General features: G+C 40.0%; 2 protein-coding genes across 3 annotated transcripts; both read left to right on the forward strand.

The window, feature by feature from the left end:
- On the forward strand, positions 1-20402 carry espl1 (extra spindle pole bodies like 1, separase). Its single transcript, XM_037776559.1, has 32 exons — positions 1-165; positions 351-439; positions 1457-1759; positions 2181-2933; positions 3126-3227; positions 4055-4166; positions 4294-4421; positions 4623-4816; positions 4922-5164; positions 5314-5458; positions 6467-6626; positions 6781-6920; positions 7347-7481; positions 7569-7685; positions 7777-7948; positions 8072-8200; positions 8317-8473; positions 10173-10282; positions 10922-12063; positions 12358-12775; positions 13678-13809; positions 14739-14952; positions 15052-15257; positions 16197-16324; positions 17235-17357; positions 17532-17681; positions 17784-17951; positions 18137-18241; positions 18659-18774; positions 18878-18961; positions 19664-19828; positions 19915-20402. The coding sequence occupies exons 2-32, from the start codon at positions 359-361 to the stop codon at positions 20114-20116; spliced, it is 6534 nt and encodes a 2177-aa protein (XP_037632487.1). The 5' UTR covers positions 1-165; positions 351-358; the 3' UTR covers positions 20117-20402.
- On the forward strand, positions 5688-27142 carry pfdn5 (prefoldin 5). Of its 2 annotated transcripts, XM_037776568.1 has the most exons (7): positions 5688-5692; positions 23475-23564; positions 24872-24974; positions 25113-25144; positions 25256-25330; positions 25444-25549; positions 26739-27142. In XM_037776568.1, the coding sequence occupies exons 2-7, from the start codon at positions 23499-23501 to the stop codon at positions 26822-26824; spliced, it is 468 nt and encodes a 155-aa protein (XP_037632496.1). In that variant the 5' UTR covers positions 5688-5692; positions 23475-23498; the 3' UTR covers positions 26825-27142. The 2 variants fall into 2 exon arrangements, with proteins under 2 accessions (XP_037632496.1, XP_037632489.1); XM_037776561.1 differs by lacking the exon at positions 5688-5692 and having other exon boundaries at positions 23425-23564.
- The last annotated feature ends 311 nt before the right edge of the window (positions 27143-27453 follow it).

A 27453-nucleotide genomic window follows, 5' to 3' on the forward strand; every position in this document is an offset into this window, starting at 1 on the left:
ACACCTTTCAAAAACAGTGCGCGGGGCTGCAGCAGTTTATAGTTGAGGATTTGAATCTTTAAACTTACGCAACTGTACTTCAGTCTAACTGAGTTATTATGGACAACAAGGCTACTTTGTATCTGCTCTGAAGAAAAGTATCGCTACAAAAGTCTCCTGCTTGAAGTAAGTCACAGTTTACTCTCTTGGTTTAGGTTAGTAAACGTTAACGTTGGTTGAACAGCGTCATGTTGTGGTTAACGTTCACGCTAACGTCAGCTAAGCTAAGCTAAGCTAAGCTAAGCTAAGCTAAGCGGCTTTATGGAAGTTAATTTACTAACTTCACTTCATAACGTGTTTTTGTTTTACAGCTGAAGACATGAAGTGTCTGAAAGTGGACGAATACATCAAGAGGACTTCTTCTGTGAAAGAGACGCAGCTTTTACTTCAAGAACTAGAGGTTAGTTTAATCATAATATTAACAACATTAACCACTCATATTCCTAGTGACGTGACAGGTTATTATTTTAAGAGAACTTGCTTTAAAAACAACATTAAGGCAGGAATAAATACCTTAACATTAGCCCTGTTGTATTTGCTGTGTTGGAATAATGAGGCATGTTTTTGGTGTATAAAATAGGGTGAATTAGTCTAATGTGGGACATTATGATATGGATAATTATTGATTAACCTATAATGCACAGGCATAAAAACAACCACCTGCAGAAAAAAAACATAACTCAACTCAATTTTAACAGAGATGCAGCCATCTCCTATTATGGAATATAATTTGCACTTCACCTTAAATATTTTTTTATTTTTTTTATTTACACATATATAAAACTGCACAAAATCCAGTCAATGAAAATGTCAAGAAATGTGACAGGAGAGGTCAATAAGCCACAGGCTTATACAAAGGACCTCCTCCCAACCCCAGGAGAAAAAAACAATAACAAAAAAGGAAGAAAGATCTAAACTAACATAATTTTAAAAATACAACAAAAGTTAAACAAATAATGCATTAGAAGACTAAAACCGTATAATTAACCATTGTTATTGCACAATTTATGCTGTCCCACTTGTCGAAACCATGTTTCCTGAAGTGGGACAAAAATTTGATTGAAATAACAAATATAGAGTATGTTTACACCATATTATAATATTATTTGTTGAATAAACATATCCTGATTTAAAAACTAGCATGGTTGTTTTATTTATAAGAAATGTATTCCCTTAACATTAAGTTTGTCTAAACACGATGTCATTGACCTTTTGGGTGATCATCACACAGGGTGCTTCCAGTGTGATGATTGCTCCACCCTAATCTATGATTGGACATTTGAGATGTTTGAGAAAGACCTATACCCACTGGAGCTTAGGTGTCCCACATTAGAGCAACTCACCCTAATAATAATAATAATAATAATAATAATAATATAGAATATAAACCTGTCTTGTTTTTATTTATATTTTGCAGAAATATGTGAAGGGTCCATCAGGCCTTCAGGGTCGCACGCTGTGTGACAGGGTCATCAGAGCCTGTAACCATCAACTTGGAGTTGGATCCCCTGGTTTTGACCATGTCAGCCAGTTGATCCAGCTGGTGGAGCTATCCCTCCAGGGCTATGATATCTCTGCAGCACTTGTTGCTCAGAGCAGTCCGCTGTACATGGAAAAGATCATTTTCCATATTGTCAAGAAGCTAAGCTCCCTAGAAGCTCACAGTCTATGTAGCCATGTAGCAGGGTTGCTTTACAGCAGGCTTACCCCAGCCCAACAGGTATGTATCACTTTCTATTTTAGTTAATTTACACGTGTTGTATGTTCCACATCTGCGCTACAGGATCGCTTTTTTTCAGTGCCAGTGTTACACCGAAATCTGTGACCGCAGAGAGCCAGCATCCCACAAGGTCACCATTTAAATGTGACCCCGCTGTACCTATCTTTTACTTTTCTTTTACAGTTTTGTGAATATATCTTTCAAGGAAAAATATTAAAATACATTTTTGTTTTTTATAACAATTTAGTTTTGTGTGTTTTCTGTCACATGTTTGCCTCCGTTTATTCTACAGGTGCAGTGTGGTCACATTTTCTGATAACAGCTGTTAGAAATGCTGACCTTGTGTTGCTGGCTCTCTGCGGCCACAGATTTCGGTGTAACACCAGCATTAACAAGGTTACCACTGTTGTATGCTCCATAGGCTGAGGACTACTGTGTTCTTGTGCGGAGCTGCTTCTCGGTGCTCTGGAACGGACTATCTGCTACCAAAGACCGGAAAATCCTGAATCCCCGTGACAAACTCCACTGCCAGATGCAAGCTCTGAGCTTCCTCCTGTTGTTGGTTACAGAAAGTGCAACCCCCTCTTTCTCCAAAGCCCCCATATACACAGAGGATGCCGTCGCTGAATTTGAGAGTTGCTGTGAAGCAGTGACCAAGGACGATGCTTCCTTTCTTCTCCAGGAAATGCACACACTTTTCAACAAGTGCTGGACTGGCGGTCGAGGCTGTGAGGGAGACGGGTCCAAGCAGTCTACTGAGACATCAAGTCTATGTACGCTTTCTGAAATAGCGCTGATTATAGTGAAAGTGCTTTGTAAGGCTAGCCTCTATGATCTGGCCTCCACCTTCTTGAATGACATTGAGAGCAAAGTCAGAGACTGTGCTGATCGTCAGTGTACAGCTGCAGTGCTCGGCAGATGGGCAGTAAAGATTCATTATACAATGAAGGCTGGCAGGGAGAGTGTCCAGGCTTTGACGGAGTGTGCCAGGGCCTTGAGGTCTCTCCCAGCTGACCTGGGGGACAGAGAAGCTCATGCAGTCCTGGAAGGTTGTGGACTGGTGGTGTGGGCTGTCGAAAGTGGCAACAGCAAGGGATTAAGCGGACCTGTGCTGCTGGCTTGGTTTTCTTTTTGTGAGGAGCACCAAGAACGGATAGTAAAGACGCTGAAGAAGGTGAGTGTACTTACTGACGAGGAAATTAGCTCATTTCTGTTTGTGTGTGTGTGCTAGAAAAAAAAGCAGGGAAATCGTTGTTGTTTTTTTTTTTTTTTAAATCAATTGCCATTAAAAAGGCATACAGAGGTTACATTTACTTTTCTTGAGAATGTATACAGATTACTATCCTGTTGTCTGTTTTATTTACAGAAGTCGTTATGCCAGGCTGAGGTCAGCAGACTGCAACAAGCCCTTTGCTTCAGTATTTACCAAGGCTTCGGATTTGCTTATGAGAGCATGCTCGCATCACAGGTGAGGCTGCTTGTCTAATATCCAATTTCATTATTATGATGATGATGGTAACAAAACTGAAAATTAAAACTTAACTTATTTTTTTTATTTAATCTTTATTTAGCCATAATCCCATTGAGATTTTGAATCTCATTTCCAAGGGGGTCCTGGCAAAGATGGCAGCATAAAAGTTTCACACAAGAACAACATAAAAACACAAATAACAAACTAAAAAAACAAAAAGTTATTTAAAGTATTTCATTTTTCTTAAAAGCCTAATCAGAGACATGGTCTGCAAATTAGCTGCAGCTGGAAGTTCTATATACATTGCATCGGTTGCACTTTAAATAAGTGTAACATTGCCTGCTTGTATTGTCAAATAACTAAATAAAAAATACAAGATAAAAAGTTTCACATAAAAGAGACTTAAAACAAACAGCAAGTTTCATCAACCAAAGAATTTTCATTCCATGCTCCAATAATCTGTAATCCTGTTTTTATAATCTTGCATGCTTATAAAATAATGTAATGTGTCTCTAGCTCACACCAAGATGAGGGTCAGAACATTTTAAAAGCACTTTCACTAAAAACGGAGAGGGTTCTGGGAATGTTGACCTAATTTGTCCCTATGATTGGAGGTTTCAGCTACTGATAGTTTTAGGAGTCAGAGAGCAACATTAAAAGCAGATTACATTTCCTTAATCACACTCGCTTAAGAAGAGGCAGAACTATACATAATGGAACACAGATTATTAATACTGATAAGTCACACAGTTACAACGTATTGCTGCAGTTCTAATTGTACTCTGATTTAGGTTTTGGTAATGATTGTGATTTGTTGCTCTCAGCTGGAGAACAGCGACACACTGGACCGAGTGCTGCTGTACTGCCAGGCCACAGCTGGACAGATGACGACTGAACTGCGTAAACTGTCAAGTGAAAACCTTCTCGTCAAAGCGGGTGATTATTTATGTTGTCAGTTCTCTTGAGTGGTTCTGAAATGCTTTCTTAAATTGCAATATATAATATTTTATTGTTATATTGTATGACATTTTGTTGATTTTTATGATTACCGTGTGTCTTACAGTGATCGCTGTGAGCAACTTAGCTTGTGGATTTTACAACAAGCACCTCTATGACCAGGCATTCACACTAGTAGAGATCCTCTGCAGGGATCTATGCAAGAATTGTCCCGCCTCGCTCTCCGTCGATAGGGTAAGCTCTTTAAGTGTCTTAATAAATACACATACTGTATATATCATGTCTTTGTCTAGAATGGGTTTGGTTGTTGGTATACAGATTACTTTGTGTTAGATAGGAGCAAACCTAAATGATCCTGGGGAATAATGTGTTAATATATATATATGTTCATTTTTACACTCATCTGTAGTATTAACATGGCTTTTGACTACCTAGATGAGCCGACCTTTCATGCTGGCTGTGCAGACGTCTCGGCGGGCTGGACAACTGGAGCGAGCACTGGACTGGGTGATCCTGTGGCTGAAAGCTCTGGGGGATAATATCACCACTCATATCGCTGAGCCGGTCTCTCTGTGGGTGAAAACAAAGACTGACGCTGCCCGCAACTCTGAGGAGGACATCCGTCTCAGGTACAGTTATTCTAATAAAGGCATGTTTGTGACAACGTTTAAGTTCTCAGAGAACGTATTTCATGGAATATTAATGGAAAGGAAACTTGTCCCATCCTGAAACAGGACATTACATGATGGTTTTGGTCCTGACGTCCCAGACGAGCGAGTAATGCTTTGCCTTTTGGAGGAAGAGTTGCGCGCCTATAAGGAGGTGGCAGGAGACACGGCCCAGGAGCGTTACAACACACTCTGTGATCTGTTGGACATCTGCCACGAGGACAGCTCCCACACCCATCTGCGTGCTGTCTACCTCTGTGAAATGGCCCAAGTTGTGTGTTTCCAGGATTTCAGTGAACAGACTGACTGGTAGGAGCTTTTATTTACATCATTTCTAATGATAAATATAAATACTCTGTTGTGTGGGGACCAAATTGTGTGCTCAGGAGCCCCGCTGGGCTAACACGGCCAGCAGCCTTCTGTCTCAATGTTCATTATGTTCATTTGTAACTGCACAGCACGGCAGTTGATTTTACCCATGAAGCTTTGCGGCTTCTTGAAGAAGAACCAGAGATTCCAGAAAATGCTGAAAGGCTGAAGGATGACAAGGCCCATGCTTTACTTTGGCACTACATCTGCACTCTTGAGAAGAACCTTCAGATGGTGAGCTCTATCGAATCTGTCAGGATATCAGGAACTACTGTTTTAATTAAACAGTCCATGTTTAGAATTTATTTTTCTGTCAAAAAATGAGAATGAGTGCAACTGAAATTAGTAACAGTATGGTAGTATTCATGGTCAAGTTTTTTTCTTAACTACTGTAAGAATTGATATTGGACTGTATAGCTGGCAATCAACTATTATCTGTATTTAAATCTAAGGCCCCGTTCAGACCTGGTATTAACATGTGTCCTCAGTGATCGGATCACAAGTTGACAGCTCTAAGTACAGGTGTGAACGCACTCAAGACGCATTGAGGATACATTGAGATCCAATCACTCAGACCACATTCAGATGTGGTCTGGGCCACATATGGCCACATTCTTTTAGCAGTGTGTACGCGAATGTGTCCTGGGCCACATTAAGGACCGCCTACTCAACTGACATCCCACTTGGATCCGCGGGTCTCTGCGCCCCTCATGTGAATAGAAGCAAAACGGCTTCTGTGCACTGTTAGTTGGTGATGTGTCTGTGGGTTTTTTTTTTGGTGCTCTGCACAGAGCTGATACCACTCGCTCTCATCGCCGGCTCTCTGAAGCGCTGTACGCCGGTGTTGCCTGGCAAAGGTGGCGGTGGCGGCAGCACGGAGGTCCCCGGGGACCATCGGTAGACATTAACCTTGTACTTGTTAATGTATGTAAATGTACCCAAATTCAGGAATATGTAGGATATCACTACTGACATTTCTGTAATATTACGTCACAGCGTCTGCTGTATTAGCCGTGTGGTTTACTACGTGTTTATTTGCATAAAGAGCGGGGAAGTGAGATCCGATCACAAGTGGTCACTCAAGACTCATGTGGAGACGCGTTCTAATGCCAGGTGTGAACAGATGTGATTGGATCTCCCAAGACGCATGTTAATGTCAGATCTGAACCGGGCCTTAGTTTAATTCATCAACTGAAATGTCTTGTTGTGATTAACTAATGAGGCTTGTGTGTTTTTGGTCAGACCATTGACAGGGACAAAAAAATGCGCGAGTTGCGTGAGCAGACGGTGTGCGTGGCCGATCCCATAGAAACCAATGATTTTGATTATGAAGACAAAAAGAAGTCACAAGACAGCATCCAGGTCTATGAAGGCTTGCATTTCAACCTGGCTGCAGAGAACGGTAGGAGGCCTTTTTTCATATCCTTAATCATCCTACTGTAGACACCAATATGATATGATGGTTAATACTTGTACCATAATCTGTTGTTCTGCTTCAGAACGCATCTCTGCCTTTGTGAGAGATTAATAGAAATTATTTTTTAATCCCTTTTAAGAGTTGTGCAAGCCTTTGGAAAGAGCACTGGATGAGTGGTCCGCTCTTCTGCAGAGTCGAGTCCTGCCTTCTGTCAGAAACCCCAAACAGACCTGTAGCTCCATCGCTGTGACTGCGGCTCTCTTTAACCTCAAAGGAAAGGTAACGACACAGAATTTGGTCAACGTCATTCTGGGGGGTCTCTTTGGTTGTTTTTATGTCTCTCTTGAGCTTCTATTAAATAAGTAACCTCACACAACTCATGAAGCATTATAGGAATCAGAGATGTGCGTTTACAAGTTTGTCTCCGTTTGTAAAGAGAATTTTAAAGTTAAGTTGACCAAATTCTCCCTGAGGTTTTCTCTAGATGGGGGTACAACAATGCAAGAAACAATAATGCTGTAAAGGACCAGTGTGTAACTATTAGGGGGATCTATTGGCAGAAATGGATATTAATAAGTATGTTTCTCTAGTGTATAATCACACTTTACCGTTTTCGGTAGCTTAGAATGAGACGTTTATATCTACATAGGGAGATCCTGAGCTGGTAGCATCTGTGTATTTTTCAAATTTCATTCTCTTGTGTAGCCTCTAAAGGCTTTGGAAGCTTACCAACTTGCGATTGGACTTTCACGTCAACTTGGGGATGACCACGGATGTGCCAGCTCCCTCTGTCAATCAGCCAGCCTCCTCCTGGATATGGGCTCCCCTGAACTGGCTTTGGTAATGCAGTTTGTAATAATTATTCATAGCAAACATACTATGTTTTATGTACTTTATCTCACTTTGTTTATTGTGCTATTTTTCTAGGCCCAGCTAGAGCAAGCAGAAAAGTGTCTTACCTCTGTTCCCACTACTGATGGACCTTCTTCTCTCTCTATGCTGGCCATCCTGTTGAAAGCTCAGTACTGCTACAGCACAGGACAGGTAGGTAACCTGTCTGCTAGCAGTAGTTCTTGCATTGTTATTGTTAGGTGATTCTATCAAATCACCCCTTTCCTGTTCGGCCATATGTCAGGTGGATCGTGGAGTACCTTATCTGTGTGAGGTGCTTAAAGAAGTGAACAAGCGGAGGCAGTCAAAGAGCTGGTACCTGCTGCATGCTCGGATGCTACAGACCTGCAGCTCCTATCTGAGTTTGGACACGGCTGCACTGCCACAAGCACAGCGAAACCACATCACACAGCACGGTTAGCTAAAGCATTTGCTACACTTAATATAACCAGATGGTTTTTAATTTTGCATCATGAGAATGTAGAGGAGAGGTTTGCAGCTTTAACTGAGTACGGATCTAATCTATGATTGTGTCTCAGGTCTAAATAACGCGGACACTGCCCTGTATGAAAGTCTGAAGCTTCTCTGCAGCCTGCTGGTCACTTTAGTGGGGAAGGGCATGTACATGTCTAACGGCAGCAGCTCAGACATGCGCTTCATCAACCAAGGTACGTTTGTCCCACACATGGACTGACAATACAAGGAAAAGCTGCCAATACCTTTTACTGATGTCTCTTTTAGTGCTGTCTGCCATGTTAATTCTCTCCTTTTGATCTACGAGCAGGAGATAACTTGGTGCTGAAGTGGCAGCTACTCTCAGAGCTGTTGAAGTGCACTATGAAACTGGTGGCTGTGAGGGGCAGCTGTGGGGCCGTCAATGATGCCAGGCTCCAATGTCTAGAAGCTCTCAAACTGGCCATCAAGCTGCAGGCACTCAGCCAGTACGTACATGTGCATGGTAGTGGATTCAAATGTAAATAGTGAAGCAGGGTCCAAAAGATAGCTTTGTGTCCTGATATTATCAGCTTATACGGGCCATTCTTAAACGTGCTATTGACATTCAACATTCAGCCACTAGATGTCGCACTCTCCTTCCCTCGTCCCTCCCCTTCTGGTGGACCCCGTGGGACCTTAATTCAGAAAAAAATATGTACTATAGTCAATGGCAAGAGACAAATATTTTTTTGATCCCATATGAATTGCACCATGAATCACACATGTGATGTTTGTCAATTTAAAAGATAATTTTGCAAGTCAAGAAAGTTTGTAGTATGTTTGTCGTATCATTTAGCTTTATGTGAAACCACTCGGTGAACTACATCTCTTTTCTCGTACACTATACATCTCCAACATTAGCTAGCTAGCTAGCTAACTTAGCTATGTTCCACGCACAAATTAAATGTTATCTTACCTGATTATCCAGCGACTCCTGACTTCTGGTCTTTTTATAAGCCGGGAGGAGAAAGAACGAGTCAGATCAGTTGCTGGTGTGAGTTCATCCTAGTACGAAACACACAGGCATTGTAGCTTCAGCGAGAGAGATGTCACTTACGCGACTTTTGGGTGTGTAGTCTTTCTAATTATGTATTTTCACAGTCTGATATTTCAACAGTTTTACAACAAGCTGCGACTTTCTTGACTTGGAAAATTATATTTTAAATTGACAAACATCTTGTGTGTGATTCATGGTGCAGTTCAAACGGGATCAAAAAATAATTTGTCCGGCCGTTGACTACTGGACATATTTTTTCCCGAAATCCAGTCCCATGGTGCTCCACCGGAAGGGGCAGGACTTCGCATCTCTATTGCATTCACTTTACAACAAGTGGTTGCCAGTTCGTTGCATATTTTATGGTCGAGTGGAGTGAGACTTACACAGACAGACATGTCAAGTGATGAATAGCAATATCAGCATTCCACACTAACTGGCAACTTGATTGCTAACGACCCAGTGATACTACGTGATACCAACGTCTTTTACTATCAACATTTTTTAAACGGTTAATTTATAATCACAATATTTTTAGGAAAAGCCATACTTTTTTTTCCAGAAGCTCTTTGGGTATTTTTTTTGTTTCACTATTTATCTACATAAAAATGTTATCAATAAGACATTTAAATATTTTTTTTTCTGTAGTGTATGATGCTAAACCTGTTCCTCCTTTTTATGTTTAGTGCTGCTGTTGAGCTTAACGTAGTGTTTAAGCATGTTTATTGGACCTGAAGATTTTACTGGGGCCACTTTGAACCGGTAAAATACAGTCGATACAGTATAGGTCTCCTGCGTATTGATTAAAAAACACTAAATGTTTTATGCTGAGTTATCGTTCATCCTATACCCCTCCTGTACAGTCCACTGCAATCCAATACAACAGCACTGTAATAAATCCCAATTATAAGAGGCTTATTATAGATCTAGGTTTTAGAGGTGCTGATTCTTCTCTAATAGTGTGTACTTTGTGGTGGTGTTGCTGGACTATTTTATATCTAAAGGTGTTTTTAATATTTTTGCAAGCTTAGTACATGCTGAGTAATTTCTGTACTTATAATAGGCTTAGAACACAGCGCAATATAGATATGCAGCACAATACATAAGAGTTAATGTGGTCACATCACTCTTTTCTTTGCTCATTGTTTTAGATGTGCTGAGCTCCTGGTGATGAAAGCAGAGTTGGAGCTGATGCTAGGGGAGAGAGAGGAAAGCAGAATTGATTTGGACAAAGTCAGAAACCTTCTGGAGCTCTGTACAGGTCGGTTAAATACACACCTCCACCAGTTCAAATAAGGCTGGACATTGGTTCAGTACTATTGTTTGACTGAGTTGATCACATTGTGTTATTGCATTTTAAAAATTGGGTTGTTCATGTTAATTCAAAGTAAATTGTACTCAAACACTTATTTAGTTATTATTCTTTTTTATATGCGTTAGAACTAGGGCTGTCAAAGTTTATGCATTAATGCAAATTCGTTTTAACGCCACAAAGTTCTTTAACGAAATTTGCGATTTTGACTGTTGTTGGGTTTGAGTTTACCATGTTATGATTTGAGCATATTTTTTTATGGTAAATGCAGTACCTGTGAGGGTTTCTGGACAGTATTTGTCATTATTTTGTGTTAACTGATTTCCAATAATAAATATATACCCAAATTTGCATAAAGCAAGCATATGTGTCTACTCCCATGTTGATAAGAGTATTAAATAATTGACAAATCTCCCTTTTTAAGGTACATTTTGAACAGATAAAAAATGTGTGATCAATTGCGATTAATCGCAATTAACTATTTTATTTGATTGACAGCCTTAGTTAGGACTATTGTCTAATGTAATGTAGTAACATGTCACTTTCCTTGAACTACTAAATGGACTTATTTTTACTTCTTTTCTTCAGATTTTTCTGATCAGGTGCAGAAGGCTGAAGTGAAAATCAAACCTAGGAAAGGTCGCCCGGTGCAGAAATCTCAGTCACCCCTTCCTGCCTTGGATGATGATCTTAAGGACATCCTGAGCACTAGGTGGATTGGCAAAGAACCTGTAGTGAGTGATCTGACCAGCTCCCCACCTCTCAAAGCCCCGCCTCGCCGTTGGCTCTCCTCCCTGGCGCATGAATCTGACTGCCACTGCCCCTGCTGCGCTGAGCCCTGTCTGGGCCGCGTCACTGCTCGCTGGGCAGCCACACAGGCTGATCTGGTACTCCAGCTGGATCCCAATGAAGCCAAAATCAGTTTGAAACTTCAATCTGCAACATTAGCTCGCTGTAAGAGTGTTGCTGCTAAAGTTGGGGCAAAATTGGCTAAACTCTTACCTCCCTGTGGCCCTTCCAAAAGCTCCTCTAAGCCCTCCCTGATGCAGGACGTGGTGGGCCGTGTGTACCTTCGCATGGCCCTGTCTGGGCTGGAACCAAGGTATAACAAGGTCTGTGGTATATGGAAAGTACTGGAAGCTGGCTTGGCATTTGTTGATTCCACACCCTCTCCTGAGCTAAGACCTGTGAGAGCAGGCCTAATGGCAACCAAAGCCATTGTGTCATTGGTTACTTTGGCTGCGAAAAAGGGCTGCATCCCAGAGGAGCTCTTCTCAAATGCTTGGACTTGGAATGCACCTAAAGAGCTGAAATCAGAACAGAAAGCTGTGCTTCCCTCATCCTCGCTTAACAAGCCCAAAGAGTCCATTAAAAACCCAGATATTCCTGACAAAACAAAGGAGGCCATGAAGGTGAAGTTTGTCAAGCCCAGGATTCAAGTGACAAGCTCCTCAACCAAAGGAAAGGGACTGGTTCCCATGACACCAGTAAGGGTAAAGCCTGAGCCATCTGTTAGGGAGCGTGACTCTTTTGACTTTAACACAGTGGTACCCACTTTGGCCTGTACTCCTGTTCAGAAGGCGAAAGCCCCTTCATCAGTGCAGAAAGCACCGAGGACTGCCTCTAAGCTACAGGTACAGTTTCATGTGTATGAAGATTCGTCGCCAGTTCAAAACAAAACCCAACGTGTGCCTGCTGCCCCCAGATGCACAAGGAAGTCACGCTTCAAGGTAGGCATCTAATCAAAGTAGTTTATCTGTTCAAATCTCTCTCCCTGTATCTTAAAGGGAGATTTGTCAAGTACTTAATACTTCTATCAACATGGGAATGGACAAATATGCTTGCTTGCTCTAGCTTTAAAACTGAGCCCACTACACCCTCCGAAAATTGATTGCATTAATGCGCTAAAGAAATGTATGGCGTTAAAACAAATTTGCGTTATTTGAATTAACTTTGACAGCCCTAGTTTTTGTTAAAAAATAAATAAATAAATAAATAAAAAAGTCTCTTATATTTTACTACAGATGGAGTTCAGCGATGAGAGTGACACGGAAGCCAACACCGAGGCAGAGCCCCCCAAAAAATCAGAAGTCCCTAAAAAGCGAACCACCACAAGAAGAGCTGCCCAGAACAGTAAAGCAGCCCCAGATCCACCTGCAGAGAAGGTCCCACCCAAGAGGCAGGCCAGGGGTAAGAAAACCACCGCAATGCCTCGGACGACTTCTTCTGAGGATGACGAAGCTTTGGTCTGTCAGCCTGCCTCAACTAGAAGAGGAAGACCCAGAAGGGGGCTGTCTAGGTCAGAGGCAGATTCAGTGGCGGAGCCTGACAAGATGAGGACCATCGAGGAGGAAGCTACTCAAGTTCTGGACATAAGCGTTGAGGAGCTGAGGGCATCTGACACTGAGGCTGAAGACAATCCTGCTTCAAGTAAAGATATTGGTGTGTATTTTGTACACCTGGTTAAACTCCCCATTAATCAGGAAATATTGTACTTACTTGGCTTTTGCACAGAATTAACATGTACTATGATAAGTTTAGTTTATACCATCCGTCACACCATATTACATATTGAAACATGTCATTTAGTGTTGGTACCCTTGAAACTCAAAATTTAAAGGGACTCTGTAAGAATCAGACATTGCTTGTTAACAGTGACACTTGTGGCTGTTAAGTCAACGACAGTCAGCGTCCTGTTGCTCACAGTTGTGCTCGCACTACTGACACACACGAGACTGAATATGGTTGACAGGAATCATGTTGATTACCGTTAGCAACATTAGCCATTTAAAACCACAATATCACTATATATTTCACATACTTGGAGAAGCTACTAATGTTAGCTTACCAAACGAAGGTCCCTCCTAGTGTTGACTTTTCCTGCATCAGCCTCCCGACAGTGGTCAGAAGAAACAGGGGAGACACCGAAGTCTTGGTCTCCTGGGCCGGAGTCGATAACATCACTCGCTCCAGAGTTAACATTGTGTCATGTCATTCTTCACATTAAAAGCAGTCTACAAGCTGATAGAGGAAACCTAGAAAGTCGCAGAAGGTCTAATTTTTTAGGTTACGTTACAACCTGATCACACATTGGCAATAAAAACAATTAAAACATGTTTTTGTGTGTAAAATAAAAAGCACATACAGTTCCTTTTAAAAGGAAGACAAACCAACTTTATCATGCAAACTGCAAAGATGTGTAGGGAAACTTGAATCTGAGAGAAATCGTATCGCAGCATGATATACTGAGTCTAACATTTGCATGTATATATAAATATCGCCAATGCTGGAATTATTTTTTTCCTTGCACCAAAAGAAAAAATCTCTTTCTTGATTTTGTCTAGACATCGATTTCGAGGTTTTGCGGAGGGATAGGTGTTGTGATTTGGAGAGAAATGCCATTTCTGAACTGAGGAGCAGAGGTCACCTGAGAGAAGGTCCACACACCCACTTCTCTCATCCAGACACCAGGCCAGGTGAGGCTCCGCACTGCTGCAGCTGGTCTGCATTATGACTCTGTATCTTTATGCTATGATGTGTCCTTTCATTGGAGTGTAACTCACAATCTGAACGGTGATATTACTGAAAATATTGAGCAAGAAAATAATCTACAGTAATTTCTAATGTATGTGCAAGGTTATAATAGTTTTGAATTTTCAATTAGTTTTTATTTTATTTTAGTTTTGACTTTTCCATTTCATTTTAGTTTAGTTTCAGTTTTTCAGAAAGCTTTACTTTTAGTTTTTATATATTTAGTTTTATTTTGTTTTTGTTAGGGCCAGCTATAGTGTCTCAGAAAGTATGTAGCTACATATACATACAAAATACATGATTGGTGAACTGTGTAGGAATGCCCATAAGGTTTAATGTTTAATCTTTGCGCTACTTTAGTGTTCTACGTGAAGCAATTGTGGCATAGCGCCATCTGCTGGAAGGTCGTCTGTTCAATTTCTGTGGTTCAATGTCACGAATTGACGGATATTCATGCTGCCTCCTTCTTTCGGTTGTGATAAAGCTAAACAACTGATATGAATTTATGTTCATTTTTATTCGTTTTTTTTACCCAGGCAGTATTGTTTCATTTAGTTTTTCTTAAAGAGTATAGCTTTGATTTAGTTTTCACTAATATTTTTCACTGCTTAGTTTCAGTTTTAGTTTACTATAATAACCCTGGTATGAGAAGAGGGAAACATGACACTAAAATCTATTTTTAAAACAGTAACAACATAAACTTTATTTATAGCATTGTGATGTAGAAATGCACCTTATAATGTATAATAAGGGCTATGATACCTAAACTGTTAACCAAATACAGATATAAACACCTTTTTGAAATCGTAACGGTAGCCTTTATCGTTCTTAGCTCTTTATCCAGTTTTTGTAATTTATCTTTTTCTTTTCTCAGACAATCTCTCTCTGGAGGATGTTGAGTCGTTGCTCCGCTCAGCATGGTTGGCCCTCCAGCACTTCCCCTCCCCAGCCATCTACACAACTCTCTGTGCTCTTTTGGCCTTGACCCGGGGACAGCAGGACCCCGTAACTACAGCAATGCTGCACGCCCACTCCTTGGGCATCACAAATCGTCATCACACAATCAGGCATTTAGCCAGTTGTCTTAAGTAAGCACATGTCTTTTATGTATAGTGTCGAAGTCATGATTTCCCGCTTACCAAACACTTTTTAATTCACGTTACTTTGATGTGTCATCATTCTAACAGGAAGTTGAGAAAGGCGTCCAATGAGCTAGCAGACAAGATAGATGCTCTGAGTCTGGATGAGCTCAGTCTGAACGAGTCCAGGAGCTCTACCGAACAGAGGCTGTCGCAGCTGGAGAACATCTTCTCCTTCCCAACTGCTGACTCCTCGACTTTCCCCAAGAGCCACTGTCAGGAGTTTCTCCAACAAATTCAACAGCTTCCCCCAGGTGAAATATTAAATAGTGTCGATTGTCTTCCTGCATCATCAGATCCCACGAGGGGAAATCAAACTCCGGTGCCAGGTGTTTATGCAGCACTTTAATGCTTCTGATGTGTATATTTATGTTCTTTGGTGTCACAAAGAGCTCACGAGGAAATAACTGATTCTAAGCATTATCATTATTATTATTAGGCTGCCAATCGACCTCACGTTATGAATAATGACTAACGGGTAGAGACAGGACTGTAGGCTACAAACGCCCCTTTGCAGGGTCCCAGATGACTGGTGCAAACGTCGGGGAGTACACGAACATGAGACATCTTGTACAGTAATGAAGGGCGTATTACTGTGGGGTTGTTGTTAGTCACACATTTTTAATGGACTTAATGAACTGACAAAGTACACAGAGTCAGAAACAGGCACAGCAGTTTTAACAGCTTTTGATCTATGAATCAGGGACAATACCTGCTCTGGTGTGCTTATACATGGCCTTAAATAAAGATCAATAAGATCACTTCCTGAACAGATTTCACGATCGGCAGATAGATTTATTAGCAGCTTTTGAAGTCGTGCTAAAATTACATTTTACGATGATAAAAACCTCTGGTTGGTTCGTTTGCTTTCACACTATAAACGAACCGCACCAGTGTCCGCTTGGATGTCTGGTTCGCACCAGAGTTCCATTGACAGCTTTCACACCAGCCCAAACGAACCGTACTAACCGGGCAAACGGACCTCTCCGGAGTCTGTTTTAACCGACTCAGACAGGTCAGGTGTGAAAGCACCCTTGGTGGGGCCTAACTCAGTGAGTCTGCACTTTTTTTGTCTTGTCCATAACCAGATTTAATTCAGATTACTGGATGCTTTCTGGCTTGATAAGCTAAGCAAAAGCAGAATGTGAACTGCATTGTGCTTAAGTGATATTTCCCTTCTCTCTCCTGTACAGGGGTGACGGTGTGTGTGATGTCTGTGCTTGGAGTGAAACCTGGAGAGATGGGTGACAGCATCATACTGACACGTCTTGAGAAGGGATCTGCCCCCGTCACTGTTCTCACCCCCACCTCTAAACTACAGGTGAGGACGATGAATTATGGTATAAGTAGAATGGTTGCCACAATCTGAAACCGGACAGTTATATTGTAAATGCTTACGGCTGTAGCAATATGGTGACACAAGTGACTTCAAAATCTTGCTATGCTTTCACTCCCATCTTTAAACAAGTAGCCTAGCTGAAAGCTAAATATTTACTGCAGCTGTAGTTGAATTGAATTCAAATAAACAGCTTTTTATTAAAACAAGGGGTTTAAATTAGGGCTGTCAACTGATTAAAATAGTTCATTTTGATTAACCGCACATTTTTTAAATTATTTTTATCTGTTCAAAATGTACCTGAAAGGGAGATTTGTCAAGTATTCAATACTCTTATCAACATGGGAGAGGATAAATATGCTGCTTTATGCAAATGTATGTTTATATTTGTTATTGGAAATCAATTAACAATACAAAACTATGACAAATATTGTCCAGAAACCCTCACAGGTACTGCATTTAGCATCAAAAATATGCTCAAATCATAACATGGCAAACTGCAGCCCAACAGGCAACAACAGCTGTCAGTGTGCTGACTAGACTATGACTTGCCCCAAAACTGCATGAGATTGTCATAAAGTGGGCATGACTGTAAAGGGGAGACTCGTGGGTACCCATAGAACCCATTTTCATTCACATATCTTGAAGTCAGAGGTCAAGGGACCCCTTTGAAAATGGCAATGACAGTTTTTCCTCGCTAAAATTTAGCACAAGTTTGGAGCGTTTTTTAGCCTCCTTTGCGACAAGCTAGTATGACATGGTTGGTACTGAGCCTGCTACAGCCTAGAAATCACAAGTTGTGTCTTAAAAAAAATTGTAAATTTTTAATTTTGGTTCATCATTAACATCCCAGATTATAGCTTTGCCTCTGTCTTTGTCTCTCTGTGTTGTGCAGCACCCCATCAGTTGGCTGGTTCAGGAGATTGATGGTGTTCAGGTGGAGCAGAAGCTTATAAGCTCCGTGAATGAGAAAGCCAAGTGGTGGCAGAGCCGCGGGGCGCTCGACTCTCGAGTTGGGGTAAGTGGTGAAGAGCAAGAGGGCTGCTGGGGAGTCTCAGAGGGCTTCACAATGCCTGCTTTATTCACACAGTTTCACTTAAAGTCATACACTTCCACTCAGACATGTAGACCAAGAAAACAGGACACAGAAGCAAAATGTTTTTGTCTCAACAACCTCCTATCTTTGTTTCAGCGACTGTTGAAGGCGATGGAGGACTTGCTGGGATGCTGGAGGAGCCTTCTTCTACCCCCATCATTGGATCCTAAGCTCTCCAAACAGGCCCAGCAACTTTGCGAGTCCTTGTCTGCAAAGGGAGTGACAGTCAGTCAGGAAATGTTGCAGGTGTGTGTTGTTGTTGTTTTAGATCCATGGACCTTTAGCATTAGCGTATGACCTTTCATTCTGTCTTGTCAACTACTAACACCTTTAACTTTTGTGTTTCAGGCGGTGCTGTCTGCCTCTCCTGTGCTCTCCCAAGAAGACCTTAAGAGATTTGCTCTGGGAGTTTCTCCACAGTGGGACGCAGAGTGTGACCAGCTTCTCCATACAGCTGTGTCCCGGCTCGCTGGCAGAGACGAGCCCCGTGGTCATGTGGTTCTCATCCTGGACAAGGTTGATTTCATCATCCTGTACCTTTTTTTTTTTTAAATACTGAATTTTGCTATAGTCTGATTTGTACACAGAGGGGCTTTTTGGGAGAGAAAAGACCTCCAAACGCACTGTTACAATACGTCCTTTGTGAGGTAGGATGATGCTAAAATGTAGCTGTATCGTCTCCTGTCCGGTTTCCTTTGCAGTACCTTCAGAAGCTGCCGTGGGAGAGCACCTCCATCTTAAGTTCTCACTCTGTCAGCCGGATGCCTTCTCTGCACTCACTCATTGGACTGAGCATTCAGAAAGAGGTAAGATTAATCTCCATTAAAGCTGCAGTGGGTAGACATGGAGCAAATATGATTTAAAAAAAAAAAAAGGTACTTTAATACAACGGTCACTATATCCTGACAGAAGTCCATGAGGCAGGTAATCTGAAAAATATCACGTATTGCCGGTAACACTCGTTGACTTCTTGCTTCTTCACAGAATAATTTGTTTGTATGTTTGTATGCCCTCTGGCGTTTCAGAGAATACTGCAAAGAACAACGTGTTGAGCATAAACACCTTTATACGTGCTCGTAGCTCGTGGGCCATCTGTGGAGGCCTGTGCCACAGTGCCTCGCACAAGAATAAGCAAAGCCTTACTGTGCCAATATTGCCTGTGGTGCAGATGTAATTTAGTCTGTGGTGGTTATGGATATTGTTTTTTAAATCTTCCCTTTTAGACTGACTCTCAGTCCGTCCTGAACCAAGGTGTGGATTCTAGGAAGGTGTTTTATGTGGTGGACCCTGATGCCAATTTAAGTAACTCTCAAGAACAATTCAAGAAGATGTTTAGCAGGTGAGACCAATACTCGTGACAGTTTAAACCATTTGATTTGTCTCTGTCTTCCTGTTACTGGTCTGTTTTCTTCCCATTTACTATGTTACCATTCTCGTTACAGTCAACTGGATTGGGACGGTGTGTGTGGAGTTGCTCCTGACTCGGGTCAGCTAGAAGAAGCTGTTGCTACCAAAGATCTATACATGTGAGTTTGTGATCTGAAGTATCCTGATAGGGAGAGGAAATAATAGTTACAGTTAGATAACTGTGATATTTAAAAATGAAATATTGATATCATGTTAATAATACACACATGATGATAATGTGTAAATAATCCAGCGCCTCTTAGATAATTTTATATAAAGTTACGTTCAAAGACTCTCTCCACGTCCCTACACTCCTATTTTGAGTGTAATTTTAAAAAATAAATAAATAAATAAATACACACAATAAACAAAGTTAAAGATGAATTTGACTAATAGCTTCTTTTTTTTTCTATAGATATTGCGATAATATCTTTATCGTGAATTCTTTTGGCCATGAATATTATACAGTGATAATTTGATATTGAGACATTCATTTTTTATGACATTTTATTGATCAAACGATTAATTTCACGGTTTAATTGAGTTGGCAGATTAATCTAATGAAACAGATCCTCGTCTGATAGATGTCACACAGAAATAGTCTTCAAATAGATATTGTAAAGTATACTGAAGAGGATAACATTTAACAAATACTATTACAGTGTGTGGTTTTAAGAAAACAAATCAATAAATTCAGTTTTGTAAATGTAATTATACAAGATTTGTTGTATGAGGGTTAGGGTTCTAAGCTCTCTGGTTTGATGAACCGTTTTACTTAATACCCTCTCTGTCCGTCTCCCTCTCACCCCGGGATGCTTTAGTTTCGTGGGTCACGGTGCAGGCGCTCGATTCATCGACGGCCAGGCAGTCCTGAAACGGCGGATGAGAGCAGCATCTCTGATCTTCGGTTGCAGTAGTGCCGCTCTGGCCGTGCGCGGGGATCAGGAAGGACAAGGCATCCTTCTCAACTACCTCATAGCAGGCTGGTGAGATATCTGTCTTTACTGTCTGTTGAATATGGATCACTTAATTCTGTCCTATTAATACATTTCTATATTTTTTTTCTCCTTAGCCCCTTTTATTTGGGAAACCTGTGGGATGTAACAGATCGCGATATTGATCGCTTCACCAAAGTCTTGTTGGAGTCCTGGTTTTCTGGCGGGTCTGGAGCTTCCCTCCTGGATCATATGGGCCCAGCACGTCAGGCCACACACATGAAACACCTCATAGGAGCAGCACCGGTGGTCTACGGCTTACCAGTTCACCTGCAGTAGTAAACTCTACTAAAAACAGGATGTAAACAATCTATACAGTATCTAAATGTTGTTTCAGCGCACAAGCTGGAGGACATGACTTTAACTTAAAGTTTAATTCTTTTGTTTTGGCAAGATTAAATTAATGCATTTTCTCTTATTTAAACCAATGCTTCCATTTTTAAACCAATGTTACTATAGTGTGAATGATTTTAAATATCTTGATAATTCTTTATGAAGTGTTTGAAACCACTTTTAATGTGTTGATTGAACAACAGTTTTTGAATAAATGTGTTCTTGCATACAGTCGGTGTCTGCGTTGGGGAAATTACTTTGTAATTATTCACATTTATGTGAAGAGTTGGGGAAAGCCTGAAAAACTGTATTTACAGTATTATCTTCTAGAAAAATTAAATGTAAACAAGTTACTATCATTTGGAACAAAATCAATTTACTGTAGGAACAAGTTAGATCTTGTTCTTACAATACTAATTTATATTTCATTACGACATTGTATTCTCATTACAGCTAAAAGCTGTAGCTATAATTCTTTATGGATGTTAAAGGGACTATTTGTAACTTTGTACGCGCATAAATGTAGCGGGTCGTCACACATGCGCGCTCGCATATGCGCGTTTGCGTGTAGCCGCTGTACCCTCCTCCTCTGCCTGCTCGCCTTCACTCAGACAGCTCAGCTCGCTCCACCTCTAGACGTGAACGCGCGCTCACTCCACACTGCAGAAGAGTTAGTTTAGCTCTGAGAATATCTAGTGAATGTACAGGGGATGTTTGTGCAGAAATAACTGCTGCAGCTCCTCCAGACCAACAGAGGTTTTCCGTGTCTTGTGAAGTGACAGAGCTCTACAGAGATTTACGTAGGATTCTCGTTACCGACCGGGTGCCGGTGTCTCCTCTGCTCTCTCCGGCTGCGGGCGGAGAGAGCAGAGGAGACTCGCTGCAGAGCTCCGCTGCATCAGCCTGCACTTAGGCAGGAAAAGCCAACACTAGGATCAGATCTAAATCATGTTCATGGAGAGACCTCCGTCTGGTCAGCTAACATTACTGCCAAGCAGCTGAAATATAGAGTGATATTGTGGTTTTAGCTGACTTGTGTCGCCTCACTGTTTTGAGCGATGCTCGTTCAGGTATATTTAGAGCGAGCAAGCGCGAGCCCGACGCTGACTTTCGTTGATTTCACGGCCACAGGTGTCGCTGTTAAGAAGCATTTCTGAAAGTTACAAATAGTCCCTTTAATGTTTAAAGAATTTAAACTGAATTTCTCGTTGTTTTTAACCGGTATTGTAGAGCTGCAACGATTAATCGATTAGTTGTAAACTATTAAATTAATTGCAGACTATTTTGGTTAATTGGTTTGAGTATTTTTCCAAGAAATGAAAAGAAAATGTCTCTGATTCCAGCTTCTTGAATGTGAATATTTTCTGGTTTCTTTACTCCTCTATGACAGTAAACTGAATATCTTTGAGTTGTGGACAAAACAAGACATTTGAGGAGGTCTTCTTGGGCTTTGGGAAACACTGATCAACATTTTTCCCCATTTCTGACTTTTTACAGACCAAACAACTAATCGATTAATCGTTAGTAGCAGCCCTACTGTACAGAGTTACCTCTAGAAGCATTTGATTCAGAGCTCATGAGTGTCGGCTGTCATTTTGAGAGTGCTTTCAAGGGTCCCAGAGCACAAATACAGAGGAATATCAGAGCTACCAATATTAATATTTGGTCATTTCATGTTCAAAGTTTAAGTTGAATTTACATAATGTTTTGACAAAATTAGAAAAACAAAGGTTTATATTTGGCACAACATCTTGCCAAAGTTAAAGTATAAAATCATTGTCATTTCACTTATTTGTTTATAATGATATAGAAAATTTAATGTGAAATTGACTCTCTCACCTGAACTTGAAAAATGCATTCTGACCTTTTGAATTTGAATTGTATTATAATTTTGGCTCATATGAAATAAGACTAATTTGCAATGTGTCAGTGCTTTTGTACAGTGTAAATTGGACATTAAATGGGGATGACTGAATTTTCATTTTCAAGTTTAGGTAGCAGCTGAAAAATGAAAATGCAATTGACAATCGACAATGACATTTCGGGGTATTGTGAAAATGATAGACGAATGAAGTTTTTTTTTTGTTCATTTTATTGATTTGGTAAAAATGCAGTCAAAAAGAACAATATTATTTTTACATACTTCATTCGCACATAAATGGAAAATGAATTTAAATTGTTCAAATGACTGAATATTGTGATCCCTAATCTTACGTATAATATGACATTTATGCATGAATGTTTATTTTATGAGTGGTATGCATGCAGTGAGGTAATATTAGTAGCATTTAGAACCGTTAAATTAGTTTAAGCCAGGGGTCAGCAACCTTTACTATCAAAGAGCCATTTTAGGCAAAAATAATAATGAAAAAAATCTGTCTGGAGCCGCAAAACATTTGAGCATTGTAATGAAGGGAACACAGTTTATAGTCTAAGTATATAGTATATAAGTCTAATACAGTGAGGGCCAAACTGCAAATGTACTACGGAGTATTAGGGTCACATTAAGGGAAAAAACATCTGAGATTTCCAGAATAAAGTCATAATATAACGAGAAAAAAGTCGTAATGGTACGAGAATAAAGTCATAACTTTACGAGAAAAGAAGTCGTAATATTACAAGAATAAAGTCATAACTTTACGAGAAAAAAAGTCATATTACGAGAATAAAGTCATAACTTTATGAGAAAAAAAGTCAGACGTTTACGAGAATAAAGTCAGAAGTTTACGAGAAAGAAGTCAGAATTTTACGTTAAAAAAAGTCGTAATATTACGAGAATAAAGTCATAACTCCACGAGAAAAAAAGAAAATAACACGTAAAATTACTACTTTATATTATGATCTCATAATATTCCGACTTTTTTCTCGTAATATTATGACTTTATTCTCGAAATGTCCGATTTTCTTTCACCTCAATGTGGCCCTAATACTCTGTCGTACATTTGCACTTTGGCCGTCACTGCATTAGACTTATATACTATATACTTAGACTTTTCCTCAATGTGGCCCCTAATTGAAAATGTAAACAAAAAAACAGTTATTAATTTCCACTAATTTCTTTTTTTATAAATCCACAGGGAGCCACTGGAGAGGGGCTAAAAAGCCGCATGTGGCTCCGGAGCCTCAGGTTGCTGACCCCTGGGTTAAGTGCATTTTAGTTAAACCATGATGCATCTCGTGTCTTGTCCACAGGGGGGCGGTGCTTCAGATTAAAGCCCGCCCACCTCCATGACCCGGAAGTGAAGGCACGGCCCCGCCCTACTCGGCCTCTGATTGGCTACAACCCGGAAACAGTCATTTATAGTCCTCTTGGCATCTCGCTTCCAACATGGCGGTGAACCTCACAGACCTCTCTCTGCCTCAACTAGAGGGACTGAAAACACAGCTAGATCAGGTAATATCAAACAAACAAGTTAAGTATATCTCAATGGTGACTGTGTTCTTGTTTATCGACCTTATGAGGGCGATTATCTGAATGAAAACGGGAAGGTATGGCAGCGAGCTAACGTTAGCACATCTGAAGCTAACGGTGATTAAACATCCAGTCAGGCTGGTGTGTGACATCATCACATGTTCACCTTATAGGTCTCTCCTCGTTTCACGCATTTCTACAGCAGTAAACATGCTTTCAAATGTTAGTTTTTTGTTATTCTGTTCTGGTAAATCAGTTCGCTTAGTTGAGGACTGTATTCATGTTGGATGCTGACAGCTGAGAGGTGTGGTCGCTCTGTGTATGGCTAACATGGGTTGTTTTGTGTATTGACTCTCTAACGTGAGTTGTTTTGTGTATTGATTCTATTAACGTGGGTTGTTTTGTGTATTGATTCTATTAACGTGGGTTGTTTTGTGTATTGATTCTCTTAACGTGAGTTGTTTTGTGTATTGACTCTAACGTGGGTTGTTTTGTGTATTGATTCTCTTAACGTGAGTTGTTTTGTGTATTGACTCTAACGTGGGTTGTTTTGTGTATTGATTCTATTAACGTGGGTTGTTTTATGTATTGACTCTAACGTGGGTTGTTTTGTGTATTGATTCTATTAACGTGGGTTGTTTTATGTATTGACTCTAACGTGGGTTGTTTTGTGTATTGATTCTATTAACGTGGGTTGTTTTGTGTATTGATTCTCTTAACGTGAGTTGTTTTGTGTATTGACTCTAACGTGGGTTGTTTTGTGTATTGATTCTATTAACGTGGGTTGTTTCGTGTATTGACTCTAACGTGGGTTGTTTTGTGTATTGACTCTCTTAACGTGAGTTGTTTCGTGTATTGACTCTAACGTGGGTTGTTTTGTGTGTTGACTCTTAACGTGGGTCACTTTGTGTATTGACTCTCTTAACGTGAGTTGTTTTGTATATTGACTCTCTTAACGTGAGTTGTTTTGTGTATTGACTCTCTTAACGTGGGTTGTTTTGTGTATTGACTCTCTTAACGTGAGTTGTTTTGTGTATTGACTCTAACGTGGGTTGTTTTGTGTGTTGACTCTCTTAACGTGGGTCACTTTGTATATTGACTCTTAACGTGGGTTGCTTTGTGTATTGACTCTCTTAACGTGAGTTGTTTTGTGTATTAACTCTAACGTGGGTTGTTTTGTGTGTTGACTCTCTTAACGTGGGTCACTTTGTGTATTGACTCTAACGTGGGTTGTTTTGTGTATTGACTCTCTTAACGTGAGTTGTTTTGTGTATTTTAATGTTTTGCAGGAGATTGAGTTCTTGACGTCTTCAATAGGTCAGCTCAAAGTTGTCCAGACGAAATATGTTGAAGCAAAAGATAGTATGAACGTCCTGAACAAAAACAACAAAGGTAAGTAAAATGCGTTTTATGCCAAATATAGCAAATATGCTTGCTTTATATTGCTCGTCCCGTACATCTGTGAATCTGCAGCTGAAGTTGATTGTTTGTTAGGCTAATTTTTTCCCCTTTCTCTCCTCTCTCACACAGGAAAGGAATTGCTCGTGCCACTTACCAGCTCTGTATCCTTCATTTACAGTGGAACAACCAGCATCTCATGTTTTGCTGTTTTGTGTGACATGCTTTGAATGAAGTTGACATGCGTACTTGTCCTTAACATATCTTCTTCTCAGATGTACGTCCCTGGAACATTAAATGACGTGGAAAATGTCTTAGTGGATGTGGGGACAGGATACTATGTTGAAAAGGCAAATATATTTGCATTTTGAAAGTCCATATATAATCTTATAACTTACTCAAATAATTTAAAACATTCTTATGTACATTTTTATTTATACTCTGTATTTGTCTGTCTCCATAGAACGTGGATGACTCAAAGGCTTTCTTCAAACGCAAAATAGACTTCCTCACAAAGCAGATAGAGAAAATTCAGCCAGCTCTTCAGGAAAAGCATGCCATGAAACAAGGTAAGCTCCATTTTTTTTTATAGATATCTCTTCTATTTCCTCCTTATTATTTCACAAAATGTCATCACATTTTTCTATTTCAAAGCCAGATATTTTAATGTAGGCAACTGCCTGGGGCCCCAAGTAAAAGGGCCCCAAACAGCTAAAGATTTAATATGATGTTTATGAAAACTATTGATTTATGTTACTATTCTAACTCATTGTACTCTGAAATATCATACAAAAGGCCCCCAAAGCAGTTAAAAATTATGCAACTGAACTGTATATTACTTACGCTGTAAACGCTGTAGTACTACATCCCCCTGACAGAGAAATGTTGCTGCTTACATTCCACAAAATATAACATTTAAACTACGATGGATTATTATTATTAAACTATCCAGCATCATGTTAGAATTGAAAGCTCAAACTTGAACAGATGTTGAGTAAATTTAAGTACATTGTGCTGATAATGCCTCTCTTTCACTCTTTACTTGTAAACATTTGAATGCAGGACTTTTACACAGTGGTAGTAATAATAGCTTTACTATTAATAGTTAATAGTTTTACTTTAGAAACATTTTTGAGTACTGCTTTTGCCACTGCCAATACCAACATTCCCAGTTAGAGAGAGGGTGAAAAGTAAAGCAAGACGGCGTTTGCCCTTGGGGCCCCAAATCGCTAAATTCACCCCTGAAAAACACACAGTGAAATACGCTCAGTGGAGGTAATTTCCAAAGAGGTGTATTAGTTGGTAGTCTGGCGGTAACATTATTTGTGTTATAATTTCAAAGTAGTGTGAAGTAGATTGGATGAGGGTTCTCGAGAAATGCGAATAACACACAGACGGACATTCCTCGCTTTATATTTAGCTTATTAGATAATGGATATGACAAGGCAAGTCCAAAGCATATTTTAAAAGAAATAAATACTAGTTATTTGCATAAGGGTTTGTAAATTAAATTATTACAAAGTTATACTCACTTAATTTCCATAGACTTTCACTCAAAAAGTATTTACTTTAAAGTTATTACCTTTACACAGATAATATTTTACAGTACAAAATGAATTTACTAATATTTGCTACAACAAAACATGGTTAAGTCTAAGAAGTTTTTAGTGGAAAATATTCTGTATTTAATTATTAAGACAGTCAACCATAAGCTCACATGTTACACACGTATTTACTTTGCACATTGTGTCTTTGCAGCTGTGATTGAAGTGATGAACGTGAAGATCCAGCAGCTACAACAGAGCCAGCAGGCATCACAGACGGTTGTGCCCACCAAGGCTTAATGACAACACCTGCCTCAACTCTTCATGATTGCGGGAGGGGGAGGGGGAAGGGGGAGATTTTTAAGTTTGTGCATAAATAATCATTAAATAACATCTGCTGTTGTAGGACAAGTAAATGCCCTCCACTAATCTAATGAAGTCATGTTAAATACTGAATAGTATTTTTTTTGTTTCTATCTGAAGTGCACAAACCCTGTCACCTGTAAATTATAAGTAGGCTATTGTTACCTTAAAGCAATCTTGTACTTGGTAAATTTTAAGTGAATTTAATTGGATGTCCGGTTAGTTTGCATAAATAAAGAGGTTTCATTCAAGGAACATTGTTTTCTTTTTTATTGTTATGTATTCATCTGTGCGGTCCACCTCCAGACAGTGAACCTATGCCCATTCTCGTGAACGTGATGTATCCGAACGCCTTGAGGGAATTTCATCAAATTTGGCACAAATGTCCACCTGGACAGGTTGGTGGTCGAAGGTCACTGTGACCTCACACAACACATTTTTGGCCCTAACTCAAGAATTTTATGCTAATTATGACAGAATTTTACACAAATGTCTAATAGGATAAAATGAAATGCTGACATTTTATATCCAAAAGGTCAGCTCCATGGAATCAAAGCACTGACAGA

This window comes from Sebastes umbrosus, chromosome 1 (assembly GCF_015220745.1).
Source record: "Sebastes umbrosus isolate fSebUmb1 chromosome 1, fSebUmb1.pri, whole genome shotgun sequence".
Classification (NCBI taxonomy): Eukaryota; Metazoa; Chordata; class Actinopteri; order Perciformes; family Sebastidae; genus Sebastes; species Sebastes umbrosus.